A 20,207-nucleotide genomic window follows, 5' to 3' on the forward strand; every position below is an offset into this window, starting at 1 on the left:
TGTTAGTATTATGACTCAAAACCATTGCCATCACACAAAATACATGGCAGAGAGACCACAGTGTTCTAAACACCACCAATGTCAAACACACTGACTTCAGGTGGTGCCCTGGAAGACTAGCACCATAGACAGTAGGCTGCCACTCACTGGCAAAGAGTGCTCAGTTTCCTTTCCTGCACTGCTGGCTGGGAACATACATTAGCACTCAGAACACGAGGGGAAAGCCATGCATGAGCACATACAATGCTCAGAAATATAATTTTTACATATTTCTCAAAATAAAGTTATTTCAGATAAAATCAGGGCTAGAAGACAGCATTACATTAAGCAAACATGTATTTCCACATATTTCTCTAATTTGACTCTCAAAACCACTTTGTGAAAAAGACTGGGCATATATCATCCTCATCAAAAGAGAAAACCAACTAAATGAATTGGTGGAACAAATAATCAGCAAGTTCAGGTGCAGCAGCTCACACCTGTAATCCCAGCACTTTGGGAGGCTGAGGCAGGAGGATCACTTGAGGTCAGGAGTTCAAGACCAGTCTGGACAATGAAGTGAGGCTCCACCTCTACAAAAACCAAAAAGTTAGCTGGTTGTGGTGGTGCATACCTGTGGTCCCAGCTATATGAGAGGCTGAAGCAGGAGGATCACTTGAGCCTGGGAGGTTGAGGGTGCAGTGAGCAGTGTTCACACCACTGCACTCCAGCCTAGGTGACAGAACAAGACTTTTGTCTCAGAAAACAAACAAGCAAATAACCAGCAATATCAACCAATGCTTGTAGTCAGTTTTAAAAACATCTTGAATAAAGTTTAAACATTAAAGTGATTATATCTGAGGCAGTCGTGACTGACCTTCACATAAGGCGGAGCTAAAGATGACAGATGCCATTTCACGTCTATGGTGCCATGATTCTGGAGTTCCAGACAGCTCTCTAAAAGGAAGACACGTATCATAACTCAAACTCAGACAGACTGGAGAACAAGCAGATGACTGTGACAGGCCTTACTACCTCAAACTGGGGTTAGAAAAACCCAATCATTAGATTCCTAAAGGAGTTCAACAGGAACCACAGTATTTTCTTTAAAAAATCAGGTATGTTAGATATTGTTTTAGGTTTTATTACAAGTACAATGCAAAGATACTGAAGGGCTTATGCCAGAGAGCAGTAAGATGACTGACAATTTTAAAGTGTTACAGACTGCTCTGTAGAAAAGATATTGCAAGGCACTGAAGTGGACAAGGAAGCCCAGGTAAGTTATAGCTGCAGCAGTTTGGCTCTGAGATGTTCACATGGTGACTGCCTCCAGCGTGGACAATGGCAAAGGGGTGAAAAAGACGTGGACATGTGTGGCCTCTACTTTGAAGACAGTCTTCAAAGGACTTGCTGATGGACTGAGTGGGAGGAGGGAGGAAGAAATCAGAAATCAGAAATAACCAATGGACAGATAGTGGTACCACTTACTGACATGGGTGAACCTGGAGGAGGTGTAGGGTCTCTCTTAGGCTTATTATACCTGATGTGCCTGTGAGATGCCCACATGTGAGCCAAGCAGCCACCAGGGTGTGATGCCTGGGCCCAAGCACATGGGAAGTCATGAGAGTCACAGGACACAGGCCATCACTGAGCAGGAGAACACAGAGAAGGAAGGGCACAAGCAGGCCAGGCCGGAACCCGGCCAGTCTTCAGAAATTGGGGAGAAGAGTCAGCAAGGGATCCGAGCAGGAGCAGGTAAAGCAGGAAAATTCGAGCACTGGGGCACGGCAGCTGCACAGAGGAGTGCTCCATAGTGGAGGAGTGGTCAACAGTGCTGGCAGTTCAAGTCAACCGAGACACAAAACCGACTCTGGATTTGGCACATGGAGCTCTTCAGTGACCTCCACAGGACGGGCATGAGGTAACTGCAGCCAAGGCCTACAGAAGTGAGGGCAGGGGGCTGCTAAGAGGGGGCGGCTCCAAGGAAAGGGTATGGGGGCCGAGAAAGATGCTTCTTAACCACTGATGGTGGAGTGTACTGGGTGCTGGTGGAGATGTAACAACAAGGAGGCAGAAGCTGATGGCCCTGGAGAGAGAGGGGAACACAGGAAGCCCCTGAGAGGTGAAAAGGACAAACCGAGTTCCAAGCAGAGGGTTTGCCTGTGATGGAAACAGAGCCTTTCACTGGGTCTCAGGGCCTATTTTTCATGTGTCAGGCAAAGTCAGTGGTTAAGAAGAGTGACAGCAGGAGCAGAGGAGGGGGCAGGAGCTCTTAGAGGAAGGAAGGGCCCCAGCCGCAGAGGGGAGCGGGGGCTGCAGGACACACACAGAGCACTAGACGCAGCAAAGCCTGTGTGGAGGGGCACCTGGAACCCTCAGCAGGGCAGAGTGGCTCCCTCCAGCGTGGCTTTGCTGCTGGGGTAGAGGCAGGAGGAGCTATGTCCCTGGAGCAAGCCAGGATTGGGATCTTGCCAGGCAGGAACAGAGAGGGAGAGGAGCACACGGCAGTCACGGAAGCCTTTGAAACAGCAACTCTAAGGACAGACTCAGAGTCCATGGAGTGACAAGAGGAAAGGGGCATGGCAGGCTGGGAGAGAACACAAAACAGAGGACCAGCGGGCTGGGGGGTCTCAGGGAGGCCAAAGAACTGCTGTGAGCCCTGGGTGAGTGAACTGAAGAGGGTCGACAGTCAGCAAGTGCCAGGCTCAGATCAGAGAACATCAGGGTTGAATGACAAGTTCCAGGAGGTGAGGGAATCAGGAGGGCAAGGCTGTGGGTAGAAAAAATCAATGGAGAGGCAAGGAGTTAAGAGGGCCAGGCGAGAGATGTACCCACATCCTTTTTAACAGGTCCCACCAACAACACTGCTCATTTAGCCTGAGCCAGCAGTGAGAGAGACGGACAGGGACAAAAATAAATAATCTCAGGACTCCTGAGGAATATTAGCAATACAGAGTGCCTAACAAACAACAAACACCATTCTAACTGCTGTACATATATCACTATTTCTGAACATGAATGCTCATCATGTCCCAATAAACCCATCCTAAGCTGAAATTATCCTAAGTGGAAAATGCATATAATCCACCTGACCTACCCAGCATATAGCTTAGCTGAGCCTGCCTTAAACCTGCTGAGAACACTTACGTTAGGCTATAGTTGAGCAAATCCTCTAACACAAAGCCCATTTTATAATAAGGGGTTGAATATCTCATGTCATTTGATGAGGACCACAGTCTCATGTCACCTACTGAGTGCACTGCAGAACACAGTATCGGCTGTTCACGCTTGTGATCACAGGGATGACCAGAAGCTGTGGCTCGGGGCTGCTGGAACCCAGAATCACAAGAGGGTGAAGCACCATTTTAACCCAGGGCAAGGTTAAAAATCAAAGCACAACTTTCACTGAATGTACATGGCTTTCACACCATCACCAGGTCAAAAAAAAATGGTAAATCAAGCCACCATAAGTCATGGGCTGCCCAAACAGGAATTAGTAAATTTATCCTTGAAGTCCTCTGTGGAAGAAGTTAATTCCAAAGCCTATTTTACAAATGGGGAAACCAAGCAAGTCTACTGAACCTGTCTGGAGCCTCAATGTCATGTGAGTAAGTGATGAAGCCAGGCTCCACCCACTGTCCTGTCTTCTTCAACTGCTAATTTATTAACAATTTTGGTCAAGGATCTGGTGAGAGTTACACAGGAAAGGTTCTGACCATCAAATAAAACCTAGGATTCCTGGAATACACAAACTTAGTAAATGCCAAGGTTTCACATTTTAAGACTGTTCAGATCCCAAATCCAGCCCATCATTGAAATGATTGCTAATAGCCACTTGATTTTTCTCCTCAAGTAGGAGGAAATTTGTATTTATCACCAACTTACAGCTGAGAATAAAGCATCAGAATCAATATATCAGCAGACATTGGAATTATATAATTTTCTGGCACAATACCTGAAGTTTTACCAGGTTCTGTTGTAGGAAAAGTAATACTCTTGTTTCTTATTTCAACTTTTGTGGAAGGTGGTTTTGTCATTGGTTTGACCAAATGACTAAATGAAGGCTCAGATACTGGGGAAAGAATTCCAAATGGTTTGGAGGTCAAACGAGTTAAAAGTTCCACTTGAGTTAAATCTTCTCGAATTTGAACTTTTACAATTTTCTGAAATGAGCCAAATAAAGAGATAAGATATAAACATAGCTATCATTTTAAAAGAAACAATTCCATTTTTAAATCATGGTAGAGAAAAGAAATGCCAAACAAACGAGACGTCAATAAATTTAGGAATTAAAGTTTATTTAGACCTCAAGGTAAATCTCCTTTCTCCCACTACTTTTTTTTTTTTTTTTAAAAGAAAATTTAGAAAATTAGTAATTACTTCTACGCCCCACTCTCCACACCCATTTCCCAAGAGAATTGTTCTGATCACTATGGAAGAAGTCTATACCAATGCGCTAATTAAATAAACCTAGTTGGGCTCAGAATACAAATAATCATGCCTCAGTATCCGTGGGGGATTAGTTCCAGGACTACCTGAGGATGCTAAAATCCTCGATGCTCAAGTTCTGTATATAAAGTGGCACAGTATTTGCACATAACCTGCATACATTGTCCTGTACACTTTAGATCATCTCTAGGGTACTTATAATACCTAATACAGTATAAATGCTATGCAAATAGTTGTTACTTATTTGTATTTATTTGTATCATTTTTTCCCCAAATATTTTCAATCTGCAGTTGGTTGAATCCTTGGATATGGAACCCACAGATATGAAGGGCCAAGTATACCTTCATTTGATTTTTGAAATGTAAGCGCTAATAAGGATTATGAAACTGAAGCTACAAAGTAACACAAATGTCACTCCAAAAAAAAAAAAATCCAAACCACTTTTAAAAGTACCTTCTGTCCATCGTCGCAGTGTACATAGATCAAACCACTCCACGGGAACATTGACTGTTTTGTGGATAAGGAGGAATTAGGACTCACAAGAATTTGTAGTTTACTCCTTTAAAAAAATTTAAAAATAGCATACATTTTAACAGCAGTAATCACACAAGTTATAAATACTGGTCTGCCAGCCGATGACCATTTCCTCACTGCTCAGGAAGAGCAGAGAACAGAGGTCACTCCCACGCGTTTCCCACGTGGCTCCCACATGGGCATCCCACCTCTACCCGACTCAATGGCTAACAAGAAACTCACCAGCACGAACTCGTGACGCAGGGGCAAAACTCATGTGAAAACAAACCATGCCTTAGGAATACCATGTTAAAAGCAACTCATGATAAAAATTTTTAGAGCAAAAGACCAAGACTACAAAAGCTCTGAGCCATGTGAGAATAAAGAAGAATGCAGGAGCTGCAGAGAAAACTAGAAAAAAGGGTGAGGGAAACGGAGAAGAAATGAAGAAAAATACATCTTTTTTTATGACCGGGCTGCTAATATTTTCTGGGCTCAATATTCTCTTCAAGAGCCAGAGGGTGCTAGAGAAGAGTTTAAAAGTAGACAATGGGATCATATTTGTGATTTTAAAAAATCACCAGATTGAAAAGCTATTTTAGTACACATGTCAAAAATGACAGGGCAAGACTATCTTCCTCTGCTAAACACATGGGGCTACAGAAAAAGCGATCAGTGAGGAACCTGTTCTACCGTTAGCTGAAAGGGTGTGTGGCACATGAGAAACAGTTGCTGCATGCCAAATTGACTGCTCTGGTCCCAGCAATGTCTCTTTGGAGTGTTCCTGACCACGCTTCAGCTCAAAGTCTCTGCCAAGTAAACTCTCCTAAAATTTTAGCACATCATTTTGCAAAAAGTAAATAAACTTCATTTTGTCTTTCTGCAAAGTTGTTAATCCCAGGTATAAAGGAATATGCAGACGTGGGAGTCATGCACTGACCAGATGAAGTCCTGAAAAGCTGCAGAGCTGTGGCTTTCCCACCTGTTAACAGCCAGGCTGTGGACAGAGGACAGGCAGCTGTGTAGAAACGGCTGGCCCCAAAAGACTTCCTTTTGTTCTAGAATATTCTACAGCATCCGTAAGCAAGGTTACGGCTCATACATACTAAAAGTGAGGAAGCTTTGTCTGAAAAACATCATTCAGAAAAAGCCAGCAGAACACACGACCCAAACCAAGGTAAGGAATGGCAGAAGTGTTTGGGGTTGAGACACGTCGTGACCCCTCATCCCATGTCCAGTTGCATTCCTTGCTTTGTAATTTCATGGGTACTCCTAAGAAGGAAATGCTCTGAAGTCTTCCACACCAGGGACTCTGATCCACCTCAGATGTGTATGTCCCTTTACCCTCCTGGGTGACAGCATAACCAGCCATGTGCAGATCTCTGCTCTACTAGACTGCCTACCACTTGAGCTTACAGCTGTCCTACAGAACCATGCATGTGCTTTGTGCAGTCGCACAGTCCAAAATTTAAGTGGATAAACTACAATGACATATTATTTGACCCTTAGAAAGCGACCATGCCAGCATCTGAGTAACATAGAAGTCAGACTTACTCTGGTGCGACACATCCGTGCTGCGGTGTGACTGTGAGGCAATGAGCTGGCCAGCACAGCTCAAATTTCAATAACCTCACAGAGTTATTCACAATCTGGAAACGTCCAGTTTTTGCCATGTCACCTATTTTGTCAGATAAATAAAATGTTACTTACATTTAACAATACTGAAAAAGACAAATGTTAACAACTAATAAACCAGAAACCTAAATAGATACATGAATATGCTCCTGCTTTCTCAAATACTCAATTAAAGAAATTTCCAATCCTTGGTATCAAAGAGGAAAAAGGAAACCTGGAAATCGTCACGGCTTCATCTTAACTTGAGCACACACCTACATAGCAGATTTGCTCTACTCTGAACCAATGCTGTATCTCTGTGGGCAGGAGTGTGGCTCTGCCACTGGGGAAATGGGAGCCTCGTTGAAGAGTATGGCTCTGGGACAAGAACTCTGCTCCAGGCAAGTCTGAGTGGGGTCTCCAACAGTGGAAGCAGGGCCTGGGCAAGGCACAGCTTGATGTGCAGGATCCCATGTGTGTCCTGGATGAGCCGTGGGTACAAAGGAATGGCAGGCCTGGACTCCAGAACACACTTCTGAGGTGTCACAGGTGACATACTCACAAGGAGAAGAAGCTACCAGAATCAGGTGCTTGGGGAGGACAGTCCACGGCTCTTCAGAGGCCAGCTGATCCGAAGGCGGGCAAGCCGCTTGTGAGAGAAGAGGAGAACCTTGAGGACCTTTGACTGGTAAAACATCCAAAGAGATGTTGCCACCATGTTTCCCAGAAGCTCCCAAGTCGCTAAAAAATCATTTAAAAAATGAAAAAGTTAGATAAGAAGAAAGAGACAGAGAGAAAAGTTAAAAACGATAAAAGGGCCCGGCACGGTGGCTCACACCTATAATCCCAGCACTTTGGGAGGCCAAGGTGGGCAGATCACCAGGTCAGGAGATTGAGACCAGCCTGACCAACATGGTAAAAAAAACCCTGTCTGTATTAAAAAATTAGCTGGGTGTGGTGGCATGTGCCTGTAATCCCAGCTTCTCAGGAGGCTAAGGCGGGGGAATTGCTTGAACCACAGAGGTGGCAGTTGCAGTGAGCTGAGATCACGCCACTGCACTCCAGCCTGGGTGACAAAGAGAGACTCCATCTCAAAAAAAATAATAATAAAATAAAAATGATAAAAAGCCAGATTGTATCACATATTTTTATATTAATTCTTCATAAATTTAAAAACCTTAAGACAAAGCTAAAAGTGCATTATATATCAGGTATTTTTCAATGAATAAAAAGTATTCATATTGTGTATAGTTTAAAATGTATATAGGCTGGGCATGGTTGCTCATGCCTATAATCCCAGCACTTTGGGAGGCCAAGGAGGGAAGATTGCTTGAGGTGAGCAGTTCGAAAACAGCCTCGACAACACAGCAAGACACCACCTCTACAAAAAGAAAAGAAGCAAAATGAAGTGGGAATGGTGGCAAGCACCTGTAGTCCCAGCTACCAGGGAGACTGAGGCAGGAGGATTACTTGAGGCCAGGAGTCCAACCAGGGCTACAAAGCAAAACCCTGTCTCTTAAAAATATACATAATGTATAGGGGTGACAAGAGGTGGGTGGTGGCACTGGGACTTGTACGGAACACTCAGACAGTCTGGGTTAGCAGTGTGCAATGAGAAAATTAGTTAAAAATAGGGGGATTAAGTAAAAATACCCATCAAAAGGATCAGAAGCCAGAATGCAATTCAAGACCAAATAATGACAGTGAAGGATCAACGCTGCACCCATGAGTCCACTCCAGTATCAGTGAAGAATTACATAAAAGGGCCAAAACCGGGGCCGGGCGCGGTGGCTCACACCTGTAATCCCAGCACTTTGGGAGGCCGAGGCGGGTGGATCACGAGGTCAAGAGATCGAGACCATCCTGGTCAACATGGTGAAACCCCATCTCTACTAAAAATACAAAAAATTAGCTGGGCATGGTGGCGCGTGCCTGCAATCCCAGCTACTCAGGAGGCTGAGGCAGGAGAATTGCCTGAACCCAGGAGGCGGAGGTTGCGGTGAGCTGAGATCGCGCCATTGCACTCCAGCCTGGGTAACAAGGGCAAAACTCCGTCTTAAAAAAAAAAAAAACAAAAAAACGGGCCAAAACCAAGTATCTTCCTCATAGTAAAAAGCCAACTAATAAATGTAGAAAGATGGAATTAGAAATCATCCTTTGGTAACCATGGTGAAAATAATTCAGGCAACAAGCATCGATGGATGCTCACAAATTTGATAAGGAACAAGATAATCATGATCTTTAAGAAACTCCCTCTAAGGTATTCATTAACTTTACAGTGGAGAAATCTGGTGGGGACCATTTTTAACTAAGTGATAAAAAACAGTATTAGTGACAGGACAAATCAGCATTGTACACTGCCTGAAAAGATGCAATGAGAAAACAAACAGCGTCATTCCTGCCAAAAGTGTGAAACTTGAATCTGCAAACTGAAATTGAGGAATATTTTACAAAGTAACTGGCCTGGACTCCATAAAAAAACATCAAGGTCATTAGTAAGAAAGGGTTAGCAGCTGGCCTACAACCTATTTTCTCCTCTTTACCAAGGAATGCTCTAGAAAAAAGAAGGGTGATTTGGTGAAGTCTCCTGGTGATCCTGCTAATGACAGATCTCCTAACAAACACACTAATGTCCTTATCTATGGAATGCTTTTTGCAAGATATATCTCCTCTTTCTAGAATTATTGGTGGTAAAGAAACCTAAGATTCTGATCTTATGGGATAGTTATTTGAAAAATTACCACAGAAGTTATGTAATTATCAAAGTACAAAACAGAACTTTCATGCTCAATATAACTCCCCCTTTCAGGTAAGCCATGGAGCACATGCATAATTTAGGGACACTGTGTCAAATCTGAACAAGAGCTCAAGTATTAATGCTGCAAAAAGGACCTAGGAAGTGCCACCACCAGTCACAGACTTCTCCAGGCTTCATCTAAAATTACCAGTAATCTTAATTCTGGATGAAGTCTTTGATTCTGTGGATCTGATACAATAATCCAACCTTCTGTATTATCTCAGTCAGGAAAGATAAGGAAAGGCTGAGAAACTCTATTCTGAAAGAGAGTTCTATACAAAAAAGTTCTATACAAATAGAGGATAAAGTGGTAAACTGTTAACAACCGTGAGTTTGACTGCAGATTATATGGAAATTCTCTGCACTATTTTTAAACTTTCCTGAAAGTTTGAAATTATTTTCAACCTAAATTTAAAATAAAGGTGAAATAAAAATTTTGAGACAAAATAATAATAATAGTAAAGTACAGGAAAAAAGATCAGCTCTGCCATGAATCGAATCATCCTGAAATCTGGTGAAATATTTCTGTTCATTTGTTTTACCTTGTAGATTCCAAGCTAGCTTTGGAAGAAGACTGAAGGAATTCTCTGCTAGAAATGCAATCCCTGAATCCTCCAATTACTGAAAGTATAATTTTACGCATGCTTCCATAAAAAAGCTGAACATCATTAGGCCGCTGGGGGAGATCATATACTGAAATAGAAAATAATGTTTGAAATACATGAATCTTCACACAAGCACAGCACAAAGTAACAGATATATGTATATATTTATAGTTATAGACTACTAGTTGCCGGGGTTAGGGGAGGTGACATTTGGATTAGTAGTACACAGTCTGGCACAAAATTACAGGCAGGCAGTTCAGCACCAGTGGCTGACAGCTCAGGTTTGGAACCTAAATTTGAACTACCTTTGCCACTCATTCATTCTGTGACCTTTGGCAAGTTACTTAACCTCTCTGAACTTTAGTTTCTTCAGCTATAATATAAATAATGATCTATATCAGGGATTGTGAGCATTAAAATAAGAACGCTTTCGTAGATATAATATGGCAACATTTATATGAAGCTTAATGCGGGCATTGTTCTAATCCCTTTATATATATTAATTTAGTTAATTTTCAGAACAATTATTTGAGATAGGTACTATTACCTCACTGCAAAGAGAAGGAATTGGAAGCACAGAGGTTAAGGGTCCATGATTTTTAAGTGGCAGTCTCACAGGCATTCAATTTAAAGTAAATCTAGAAATAGTGCTCAAGATGAACATCTCTAGATTAGGCCACCCAAATTTGTATTTATAAGAAACGTTATAAAATACACTTGGCATTTTATATATAAATTAGACAGTCTTTAAGTATTGATATTTTGACATGGAAATTTTAAAAGAACACAGTAATTATAAATTTAAATTTATAACTTAACCAAGTCTCCTAACTGAAAAAGTTTAAATCGACTACAAAAACATGTGCCACAAATTACACATTTTGTAAAAGCAAGATTGTTACAAATCCTTAGAATAGTAACATGCTCATGCAAATGTTACTGAAATTCATCCCATAAAAGCTTCAACTGCAGTGTTTTCACAGGTGATCTATGGTACTAACCAACACAAAAAAGTGAAACTGTTTCCTCCATTCATCTGGACAATAAACTTACAATCACAAGGAAAACAGTACTCCTTGAGGTGAAATTCTGGTGTCCCAAAGACTTGGCCTAAGTCCCAACTCAACCCCATCTTAGATGGGTGATTCTGACAGGCTACTTGAGCTCTTGGTTGGCTGTGTCAACACAACTGTTAGTACAACATGTGTACTTATTTTGGACATGCAGCTCTACCTGGGGCACTCTTCCTCACTCTGGTCCCATCTTTTCCACTTCACCAACTCCTCCTCTTCAAGTAAACCTCAAGAATCATCTCCAAGTAAGGTACCCTCCCAGATTCCTAAACACAGCTCTCTCTCTCACAGCCCTTTTCACATCACACCTGAGTCATCTGTCTTCCTCTGAGTCTGTAAGCCCCTCATGGACAAGGACTGCATCTGGTACCTCTACATCCAGTGTCCACAAACTGGCTGGCACCTTGTCCTCTCCGGATGCATCCACCATTCAATGAGAGGACTGTTGTCATATGATGGAACTATGCCAGCGTCTGAACCACTGCTCCCTACTTAAATTACAGTCTTCACAGCTTAACTTGTATTTTGATCCTTCCTATGAGGAAGAGGTGGCTCTGCAGTGGGACAGATGAGTCTTGAGTTTCAACTCCAAATCCAAGATTCCTTTCCTTTGTTCTGTTCCTTTAGCACACTCCTGAGAAGTCCATTCCAAGTCTTTCTGTCATTTTTAATCACCTCATCCCTGCCTTCCCTTTGAGGAGATGATCTAGACACCCACTTTACTGAAAAGTTCACAGACTACTCAACGTCATCCCTACCATGGCATACATATCCTTCTATCACTTCGTATTTCAGAAGCAAAACATAGTCTATCATTAAAAAACTAGAAAATAAAAACAGGAAAAAGCTACCACCTGAAATTTATTCCACCAAGAAAACTAGCCACTTATTATTTTGGTGTATATATGCATGTGATCTTACTTATGTAAATATATATGTAATAATTTTTACCAAAATGAGATCTTACTTTGCAAACTTCAAAAAGTTTTTGTAATAAATGAAGAGCTTTCTATGTCATTCAGTACAGATTCATATTATTGTTCTAATGGCTTCAAAATATTCTACTGCATAATTAAATGACTCCCGAGTCTTGGGCATTAAATAGGTTACTTCTAACTTCTTGCTATTATAAACAATACCATGGTGAAAATCTGTATATATATTTTTACAGTCTGTATGTCTCAATATATTTCTATTTTGTATGAATAATAAATGTTGTTAAATATTTGAAATGTTTAGTGGAAACAGGGCTAACCATCTAGGTTAGTGTCACCTCATTACTGTCTATTTTGATTTTTTTTTTGCCACCACTACATCTTCCATAAATCTTACAAAAGGCACTACAGCACAGTAACCTCAAAATGAGTGGGAGTTTGCAATCAAATATAAGTAGCAATTAATTTGATTTAACAATGACCATTTCCCTCTTCCTGTTTACAAGCCTGCCTAGAGAATAAATGCAGAAAGTATTAGTAACATGTAACATTTATACAGCAGCAAAGCTCTTTCATCGAATCCTTATAACAACTCCGTATGGATGCAAAGTTAGACATCGCCTTTCTTCCCATTTACAAGATAAGAAAACTGACATTCAATGATGTAATTCATTCAAACTCATACAGCAGAGCTATGGCTCAAACTCTGCCTAACACTGTATCTAAACTTATACTTCCTTCTTGTATCACATCACTGGACCTAGATAATACTATAAATGACCCAAACAAGACATGTTGAAATTCTTACCTTCAGTTATTAATAGCTCATCTTGAAATGCTTCAGCAAAATTAATGTTTTGAAGCACACTGCGTTCTGGAAGTATCTGTTTTATAATCTCTGGCTTATGTAACAGGGCCCTGCCAGGAGAGATTTTTTTTTTTTTTTTAAATTCAAAAGTGACACTATATATAAAATGACTTTAATTGGATTTTCACTAATGCATTTGGCAAATTCCACTTATATTGATACATTAGTACATAGACTTTATACTTAAAAGAAAACCTGTTTTGGAAGTTTCCTCAAAAATTACACTTGTAGTAAAATTATCAGTCTCAGTTAAATATTAACATCAAATAAGAACTCCTTAAAAGAACAGTAGCAAGAAGAGTTAACTTAGATTCTTTTCAAGTCTTACATTTTCATTATTTGTGATAATTTGGTAATTTGTCTCAGAACACAAAAGAACTTGGTAAAAAATGAAAAGATTTGAAGGGGAATATTTAAATTACCATATAACTACATTTATCTGATTCCTTCCAGAAAATCTTTGAGGTGAGAAAACTGAAATGTAAATTTCTCTATAATACTCAGATGTCCACAAAGAAAATGTCATTACTATAAACTTTACGGCAAAGATGAGTTTGAAAACAATATGCTGATTTCTATATCCCAATGGAGAGAAAGAAAAACATCAGAATACCTCATAATGTGATTTCTCTAAATGCCAGTTTCTATTTCCAAAATAATTAAGACACGAAACCAGGTTCAAAGGCAAGCTTTTCATTTGGTCTGTTCTAACATTATGTAGCAAGTCACCATTAAATTCCTTCTTGTAAACATTCCAATGACACTCAACAAATTAAAAACAAAACAATTTCCCAAATTCTGTATCAGAATAAAACACAGCCAAACACAAAGGTTCAGAAGGAGACAGGCGTATTCCTTCACATCCCCTTTCTAATGATTTTTTATTAGCAGATGACACACCATGAGTCGCACTCATCCTATGTTAGATCCTCTAAACTAGGAAGCTACACTTTACAGTAAGAGAATTCATGTTTAAATCAGGCCTAAACCTTAATCAATACCCTAAATTTTCCAACAGTTCAGCATATCAAACTATGTTTATATTATTTATTTATTTATTTATTTATGAGCGAGGTCTGGCTCTGTTGCATTTATTTATTTGCTTGCTTGTTTATTTATTTGAGAGGTCTGGGCTCTGTTGCCCAGGTTGGAGTGCAGTGATGCAATCACAGCTCACTGCAACCTTGAACTCCTGGGACTGTGATCTTCTTCCCACCTCAGCCTACAAAGTAGCAAGGACTACAGGTGCACACCACCACACCCAACTAAATTTCCTATTTCTTTTGTAGAGACAGGGTCTCATTATTTTGCCCAGGCTGGTCTTGAACTCCTGGCCTCAAGCAATCCTCCCACCTCAGCCTCCCAAAGTGCTGGTCATGAGCCAGTTAACCCGCCCTAAATTTAAATTAGATATATCAGATTTTACAGCAGTTCACACTTTTTAAGTAGCTACAAGTTAAACATCTTACACATTTCAAAAATTCAACTTGATCCTTTCAAATAATTCACAGCATTCCCAGAAATATTATAAACTAGTCCCCAGTGTTTATACAATATAATCATTCAGTAGTTCTTAAATCTTTTATAAAACTGACACACTGTCTCTGGACATGTCATCAAGAGTACATTATGAAAATGGTCCTATTATGAAGTATGATGCACCTACTGAGTAAGGGAAGAGTGGCACAATAGTTACGTCCAAAAAAGAAGGCACATTCGAAGAAAATACAGGAGATGAGTTTCCTACAGGTATTTTTTCCTCACATTGTGGTAGCTCATTAGTCACATAAATCCTATCAAGATATTTCATCTACCAGTTCGCTAATAAATAGTGATACGTTCTAAAAATTCCAAATTCCTAGCCACTGAAGCTTTCATCATTTCTACTGAATGGTTCCTGACATTGCGTAAGATAAGTAATTTACCTTCGATATTGCTGTCTTGAAATTTCATCTCCACCAAATAAGTATACAGTTGATAGTTCTGTTGCAGTTTTATTATTGATTTCTCTGTCTGATGGATTATATATTAAAGTAACATCCTGAGGCCAAGAAAAAAAAAAAACAGGAGTAAATATTAAATATCTTTCTTAAGTCATTTCACTCTGATTCAACAATCTTACGAGCCTAAAAATTCGATATAGACACAAGGGCAGATGCATAGCATTTCCAAGAACATATAAGTACTTCTACTTGTACATTATTTTCAAATATTATTTTAGCTTTTGGCTTTAAAATACATAATTATTAACTTAATTTTAAAATGAGTTGATGTTTTTAGCACAGAAATTTTTATACTTACTTCTTGTGTTCTTTCCTTGAGTACAAATTTATCTGGAAAAATCCTCAATACTTTAGGATCCAGCAAAACTTTTTTCTGAGAATCCTTAAAACCTACTGCTTTAACAAAAGCTGCTCGGGAGCCAGTGTTGCGGACAGAAAAAACGATTTTACTTTCTTTGCCAGGTACTAAGCCATTCACTGTTACCATGTAACTGTCAGATAATTTTTTAACGCCTTCCAAAATAAGATTACTTGTTCCTCCATATCCAGACAAAGGTATCTAAAAGAATATACATATCCAAAATTACTTTAATGTAAGCAGAAAGAGGAACACTGAATTACAGTCAGAAGAAAATTCAGAAAGATTTAATACAGTTAAAAATTCTAAAGTTTGTATATTTTGGGTAATAGTTACCCATTTCCAGTCCAACAATATATTAAAGACTTCGTCTTAAGGAAAAAAACAAACCAAAGAGCTGCAAAAGAATTTGATTTCTGATTTGCTAAGAATGAACTATTTCAAAAGCCAAACTTAAATGACAGAGGAATAATGCAAAGATTAGTACAGAAATGTTTGCTTAATAAGTTTATACACTAATATACTAAAATATACTAATACTTGCAATTTACTTTGAAATGCATTAAAAAGATGAACTGGTGGCTGGCAAGATGGCCAAATAGAAACAGCTCTGGTCTGCAGTTTCCAAGATCAATGCAGAAGGCAGGTGATTTCTGCATTTCCAACAGAGGTAACCAGCTCATCTCACCAGGACTGGTTAGACAGTGGGTACCAGCCCATGGAGGGTGAGCTAAAGCAGAGTGGGCTGTTGCCTTACCTGGGAAGCACAAGGGGTCGGGGAACTCCCTCCCCTATCTAAGGGAACCTCAAGGGACTGTACTGTGAGGAACAATGCACTCTGGCTCAGATACTATGCTTTTCCCGTGGTCTTCGCGGGGTCGGGGAACTCCCTCCCCTATCTAAGGGAAGCCGTGAGGGACTGTACTGTGAGGAACAATGCACTCTGGCTCAGATACTATGCTTTTCCCGTGGTCTTCGCAACATGCACACCAGGAGAGTCCCTCTGGTGTCTATGCCACCAAGGCCCTGGGTTTCAAGCACAAAACTGGGCAGCCATTTGGGCTGGCTCCCTGGGTTCCAGTGGTGCCTGGAACGCAAGCGCGACAGAACCATTCACTCCCCTGGAAAGGGAGCTGAAGCCAGGGAGCCAAGGTCTAGATCAATGGATCCCACCCCCATGGAGCCCAGCAAGCTAAGACCCACTGGCTTGAAATTCTCGTTGCCAGCACAGCAGTCTGAAGTCGTCCTGGGACGCTCGAGCTTGGTGAGGGAAGGGGCGTCTGCCATTGCTGAGGCTTGAGTAGGCGGTTTTCCCCTCACAGTGTAAACAAAGCTGCTGGTAAGTTTGAATTGGAGGGAGCCTACCACAGCATGGCAAAGCCTCTGTAGCCAGACTGCCTCTCTAGGTTCCTCCTCTCTGGGCAGGGCATCTCTGAAAAAATACAGCAGCCCCAGTCAGAGGCTTACAGATAAAACTTCCATCTCCCTGGGACAGAGCAACTGGGGGATATGAACAGACACTTCTCAAAAGAAGACATTTATGTGGCCAACAAACATATAAAAAAAAGCTCTTCATCACTGGTCATTAGAGAAATCAAAACCATAATGAGGTATCATCTCACACCAGTTAGAATGGCGATCATTAAAAAGTCAGGAAACGACAGATGCTAAAGAGGATGTGGAGAAATAGGAACGCTTTTACACTGTTGGTGGGAGTGTAAAGTTCAACCATTGTGGAAAATAGTGTGGCGATCTAGAACCAGAAATATCATTTGACCCAGCAATCCCATTACTGGGTATATATCCAAAGGATTATAAATCATTCTACTATAAAGGCCCATGCATATGTATGTTTACTGCAGCACTGTTCACAGTAGCAAAGACTTGGAACCAACGCAAATGTCCCATCAATGACAGAATGGATAAAGAAAATGTGGCACATATACACTATGGAATACTATGCAGCCATAAAAAGGGATGGGGTTTATGTCCTTTGCAAGGACATGGATGAAGCTGGAAACCATCATCCTCAGCAAACTAACACAGGAACAGAAAACCAAAGGCCATATGTTCTCACTCATAAGTGGGAGGTGAACAATGAGAACACAGGGACACAGGGAGGACTGGATGATGGGTTGATGGGTACAGCAAGCCACCATGGCATGTGTATACCTATGCAACAAATTTGCACATGTATCCCAGAACTTAAAGTATAATTTAAAAAAAAAAAAAGATGAATTGATGGATGGCTAGATATGTGGGAGACAAAATATAGCAAAATGTTAACTATAGAATCTAAGTGATAGTGTATGTGAGTGTTTAGTGTATAAGCCTTTCAACTTCGCAGTAATTCTGAAACTTTTCGTAATAAAATGTTTTTGGGGAAACTCTATTTATAATTCTCTTAGTGTGCAGTCCAGCCAGTGTCAGAGAGAAACATGTAAAAAGGACTAAGCTAAAGACAAGAACTCTTAACGACTCTTGAAGGACAGATACACTGTCAACTGGGGAAGTAGCACACTAAAATCAGGCTTGGGAATCCATCTGCTGCTGCTTCCACAGGGCTCAATCCTTGCAGGAAGCAAGGCTTCACAGAATACACCTCATAAAGACAAATGTAAGGAAAACACCCTGCTGGAAACTTTCCATACTCTTTGAAATGCACATCTTTAACAACTATCTTTCATTCTGAATTACAGGTTGAGTATACCTTATTTGAAGAGCTTGGGGCCAGAAGTGTTCCAGATTTGGGAAAATTTACATTACACCGGTTGAACATCCCTAATTCAAAAATCCAAAATCCAAAATGCTCCAAAGAGCATTTCCTTCGAGCATCGTGTTGGCATTCAAAACGTTTCTGATTTTGGAGCATCGTGATTTTGAATTTTCAGATTAGGGATACTCAATCTATACTAAAATAGGTTGCAAAGAATCCCTTGCAAACTTGAAACCATCATAACTTATTCTGAGTTGTGTTATGTACTTAATCAAAATAATATTTTGAAAAAGTAATTTCAGGCACCACATCAATGTGCACTGTCTTGACTTTTAGTACAAATAAAAGGCATTTCAAGCTCAGCATAGTGGCTCACGCCTGTAATTCCAACACAGGGAGGCCAAGAGGGGCGGATCACTTGAGGTCAGGAGTTCAAGACAAACTTAGCCAACATGGTGAAATCCCGTCTCTACTAAAAATGCAAAAATTATCCGGGCATGGTGATGGGCGCCTGTAATCCCAGCTACTTGAGAGGCTGAGGCAGGAGAATCGCTTGAATCCGGGAGGTGGAGGTTGCAGTGTACTGAAATAATGCCACTGTACTCCAGGCCAGGCGACGGAATGAGACCATGTCTCAAAATAAATAAATACAAAGCATTTCAAAGGTTTTCAGATTGGAAACTCCTACAAATCCTCCCTCACTCAAAGTGACCTCTGGTAGTTTCAGCAGCAAAAATGTTTCTAATTTTCCCTTTTCCATAGAAACTTACAAGTAAGTTTATCTATAAAACTAAATAGCAAATAAAAGGGAAAAAGGTACCTTTGAAAACACGCATTGTAAGTATTCTGCCTGTATTTTTAAAGCCTAAGAAATCACAAAATTACTACTGAGTAACAAGGTTAAGAAAAAAAAAAAAATGATTGGCTGGCCTCGTGACTCACACCTATAATCCCAGCATTTTGGGAGGCCGAGGTGAGCGGATCATGAGGTCAAGATATGGAGACCATCCTGCCCAACATGGTAAAATCCTGTCTCTACTAAAAATAGGAAAATTAGCTGGGCATGATGGCGTGTGCTTGTAGTCCCAGCTACTCGGAAGGCTGAGGCAGGATAACTGCTTGAACCTGAGAGGCGGAGGTTGCAGTGAGCTGAGATCCCACCACTGCACTCCAGCCTGGCAATGGAGCAAGACTCTGTCTCACAAAATAAAAAAGTAAAGAAAAAAACAATGATTAAATAAAATAAATCTGACTCACACCAGTAAATCCAGATTAAACAAGACAAAGTATTGTTCCTAACCTCAGTACTACTGAAATGTTGAGCTGTATGATTATTTGTGGTTAGAACTGTCCTGGGCTTTCTCGGATATTCACCTCTATCCACTTGGTGCCAGTAGCCTTCTTGTCCTGTCCCCAGTTATGACAAACCAAAAGTAACTCCAGATTCTGCCAATGTCCCCTAGCGGTAACACAAGCTCTGGTTGAGAACCACTGCTCCAATACATAAAGCTGTTATTAGTACCCTAGAGACTACACAATAAATAAATGTGTGCTCTGCATTCAGCCAGCCTGAATTTGAACCTTGTCTCTATCACTGACCAGCAAGTAAGATGCACGATCACAGCCACGCATCTCTTGCAGCCTCAGTTTACACATGTGCAGAATGGCAAGAGTAGTATTATCCTGGACAGTTGTTTTGAAGATAAAAATGTGACAATCCACCATCTTAGTCTATCTGTGTTGCTATAACAGAATACTATATATTGGGTAATTTATAAAGAACAGAAATTCATTCTTTACAGTTCTGGAGGCTGGAAGTCCAAGATCAGGTGCTGGTTTCTAGTGAGGGCTGCTCTCTGTTTCTAAGATCTCACAGTGAATCCTGCAAGTTCCAGAGAGGAGAAATGCTGTGTCCTTGCATGGCAGAAGGTAGAAGGGCAAAAGGGCCAAACTCCTTCCCTCAAACCTTTTTATAACAGCATTAATCCATTCCTGAGGGCAACACCTCCCAAAGGGATCCATCTCCCTACACTGCTGTATTGCAGAGTAAGTTTCTAATACAGAAATTTGGGAGACACATTCAATCATAGCATCCACATAGTGATTGAGGGTAGTGCCCGGAATACAATCAACATGTAACAAATAATCAATACATTTTTATTTGCAGTCCCATCATGCTTTATGGTATTCAAAACACAGATCATGTCATTTGTTCCTCACAACCAAATTGGCAAGTTGGGACAGCAAGTAGCTGCTGACGAGATGAGAGAGGAAATGCCTAATCCAAGGTGAGTGT

At 40.7% G+C, this 20,207-nt stretch overlaps 1 protein-coding gene across 1 annotated transcript in view; it reads right to left on the minus strand.

Moving 5' to 3' along the window:
* CEP192 (centrosomal protein 192) overlaps positions 1-20,207 on the minus strand; it is a 132,316-nt gene that overhangs the window by 18,427 nt on the left and 93,682 nt on the right. Inside the window, exons 31-39 of the mRNA XM_037727845.1 lie at positions 15,136-15,396; positions 14,760-14,875; positions 12,775-12,884; positions 9,896-10,046; positions 7,119-7,297; positions 6,497-6,620; positions 4,883-4,988; positions 3,935-4,142; positions 857-936 (exon numbers count right to left, since the gene is read on the minus strand). Of these exons, the coding sequence (XP_037583773.1) occupies positions 857-936; positions 3,935-4,142; positions 4,883-4,988; positions 6,497-6,620; positions 7,119-7,297; positions 9,896-10,046; positions 12,775-12,884; positions 14,760-14,875; positions 15,136-15,396 (1,335 nt within the window). The remainder of the gene's footprint in view (positions 1-856; positions 937-3,934; positions 4,143-4,882; positions 4,989-6,496; positions 6,621-7,118; positions 7,298-9,895; positions 10,047-12,774; positions 12,885-14,759; positions 14,876-15,135; positions 15,397-20,207) is intronic.

The sequence above is a fragment of the Cebus imitator genome, unplaced genomic scaffold, assembly GCF_001604975.1.
Source record: "Cebus imitator isolate Cc_AM_T3 unplaced genomic scaffold, Cebus_imitator-1.0 Scaffold242, whole genome shotgun sequence".
Taxonomy (NCBI): Eukaryota; Metazoa; Chordata; class Mammalia; order Primates; family Cebidae; genus Cebus; species Cebus imitator.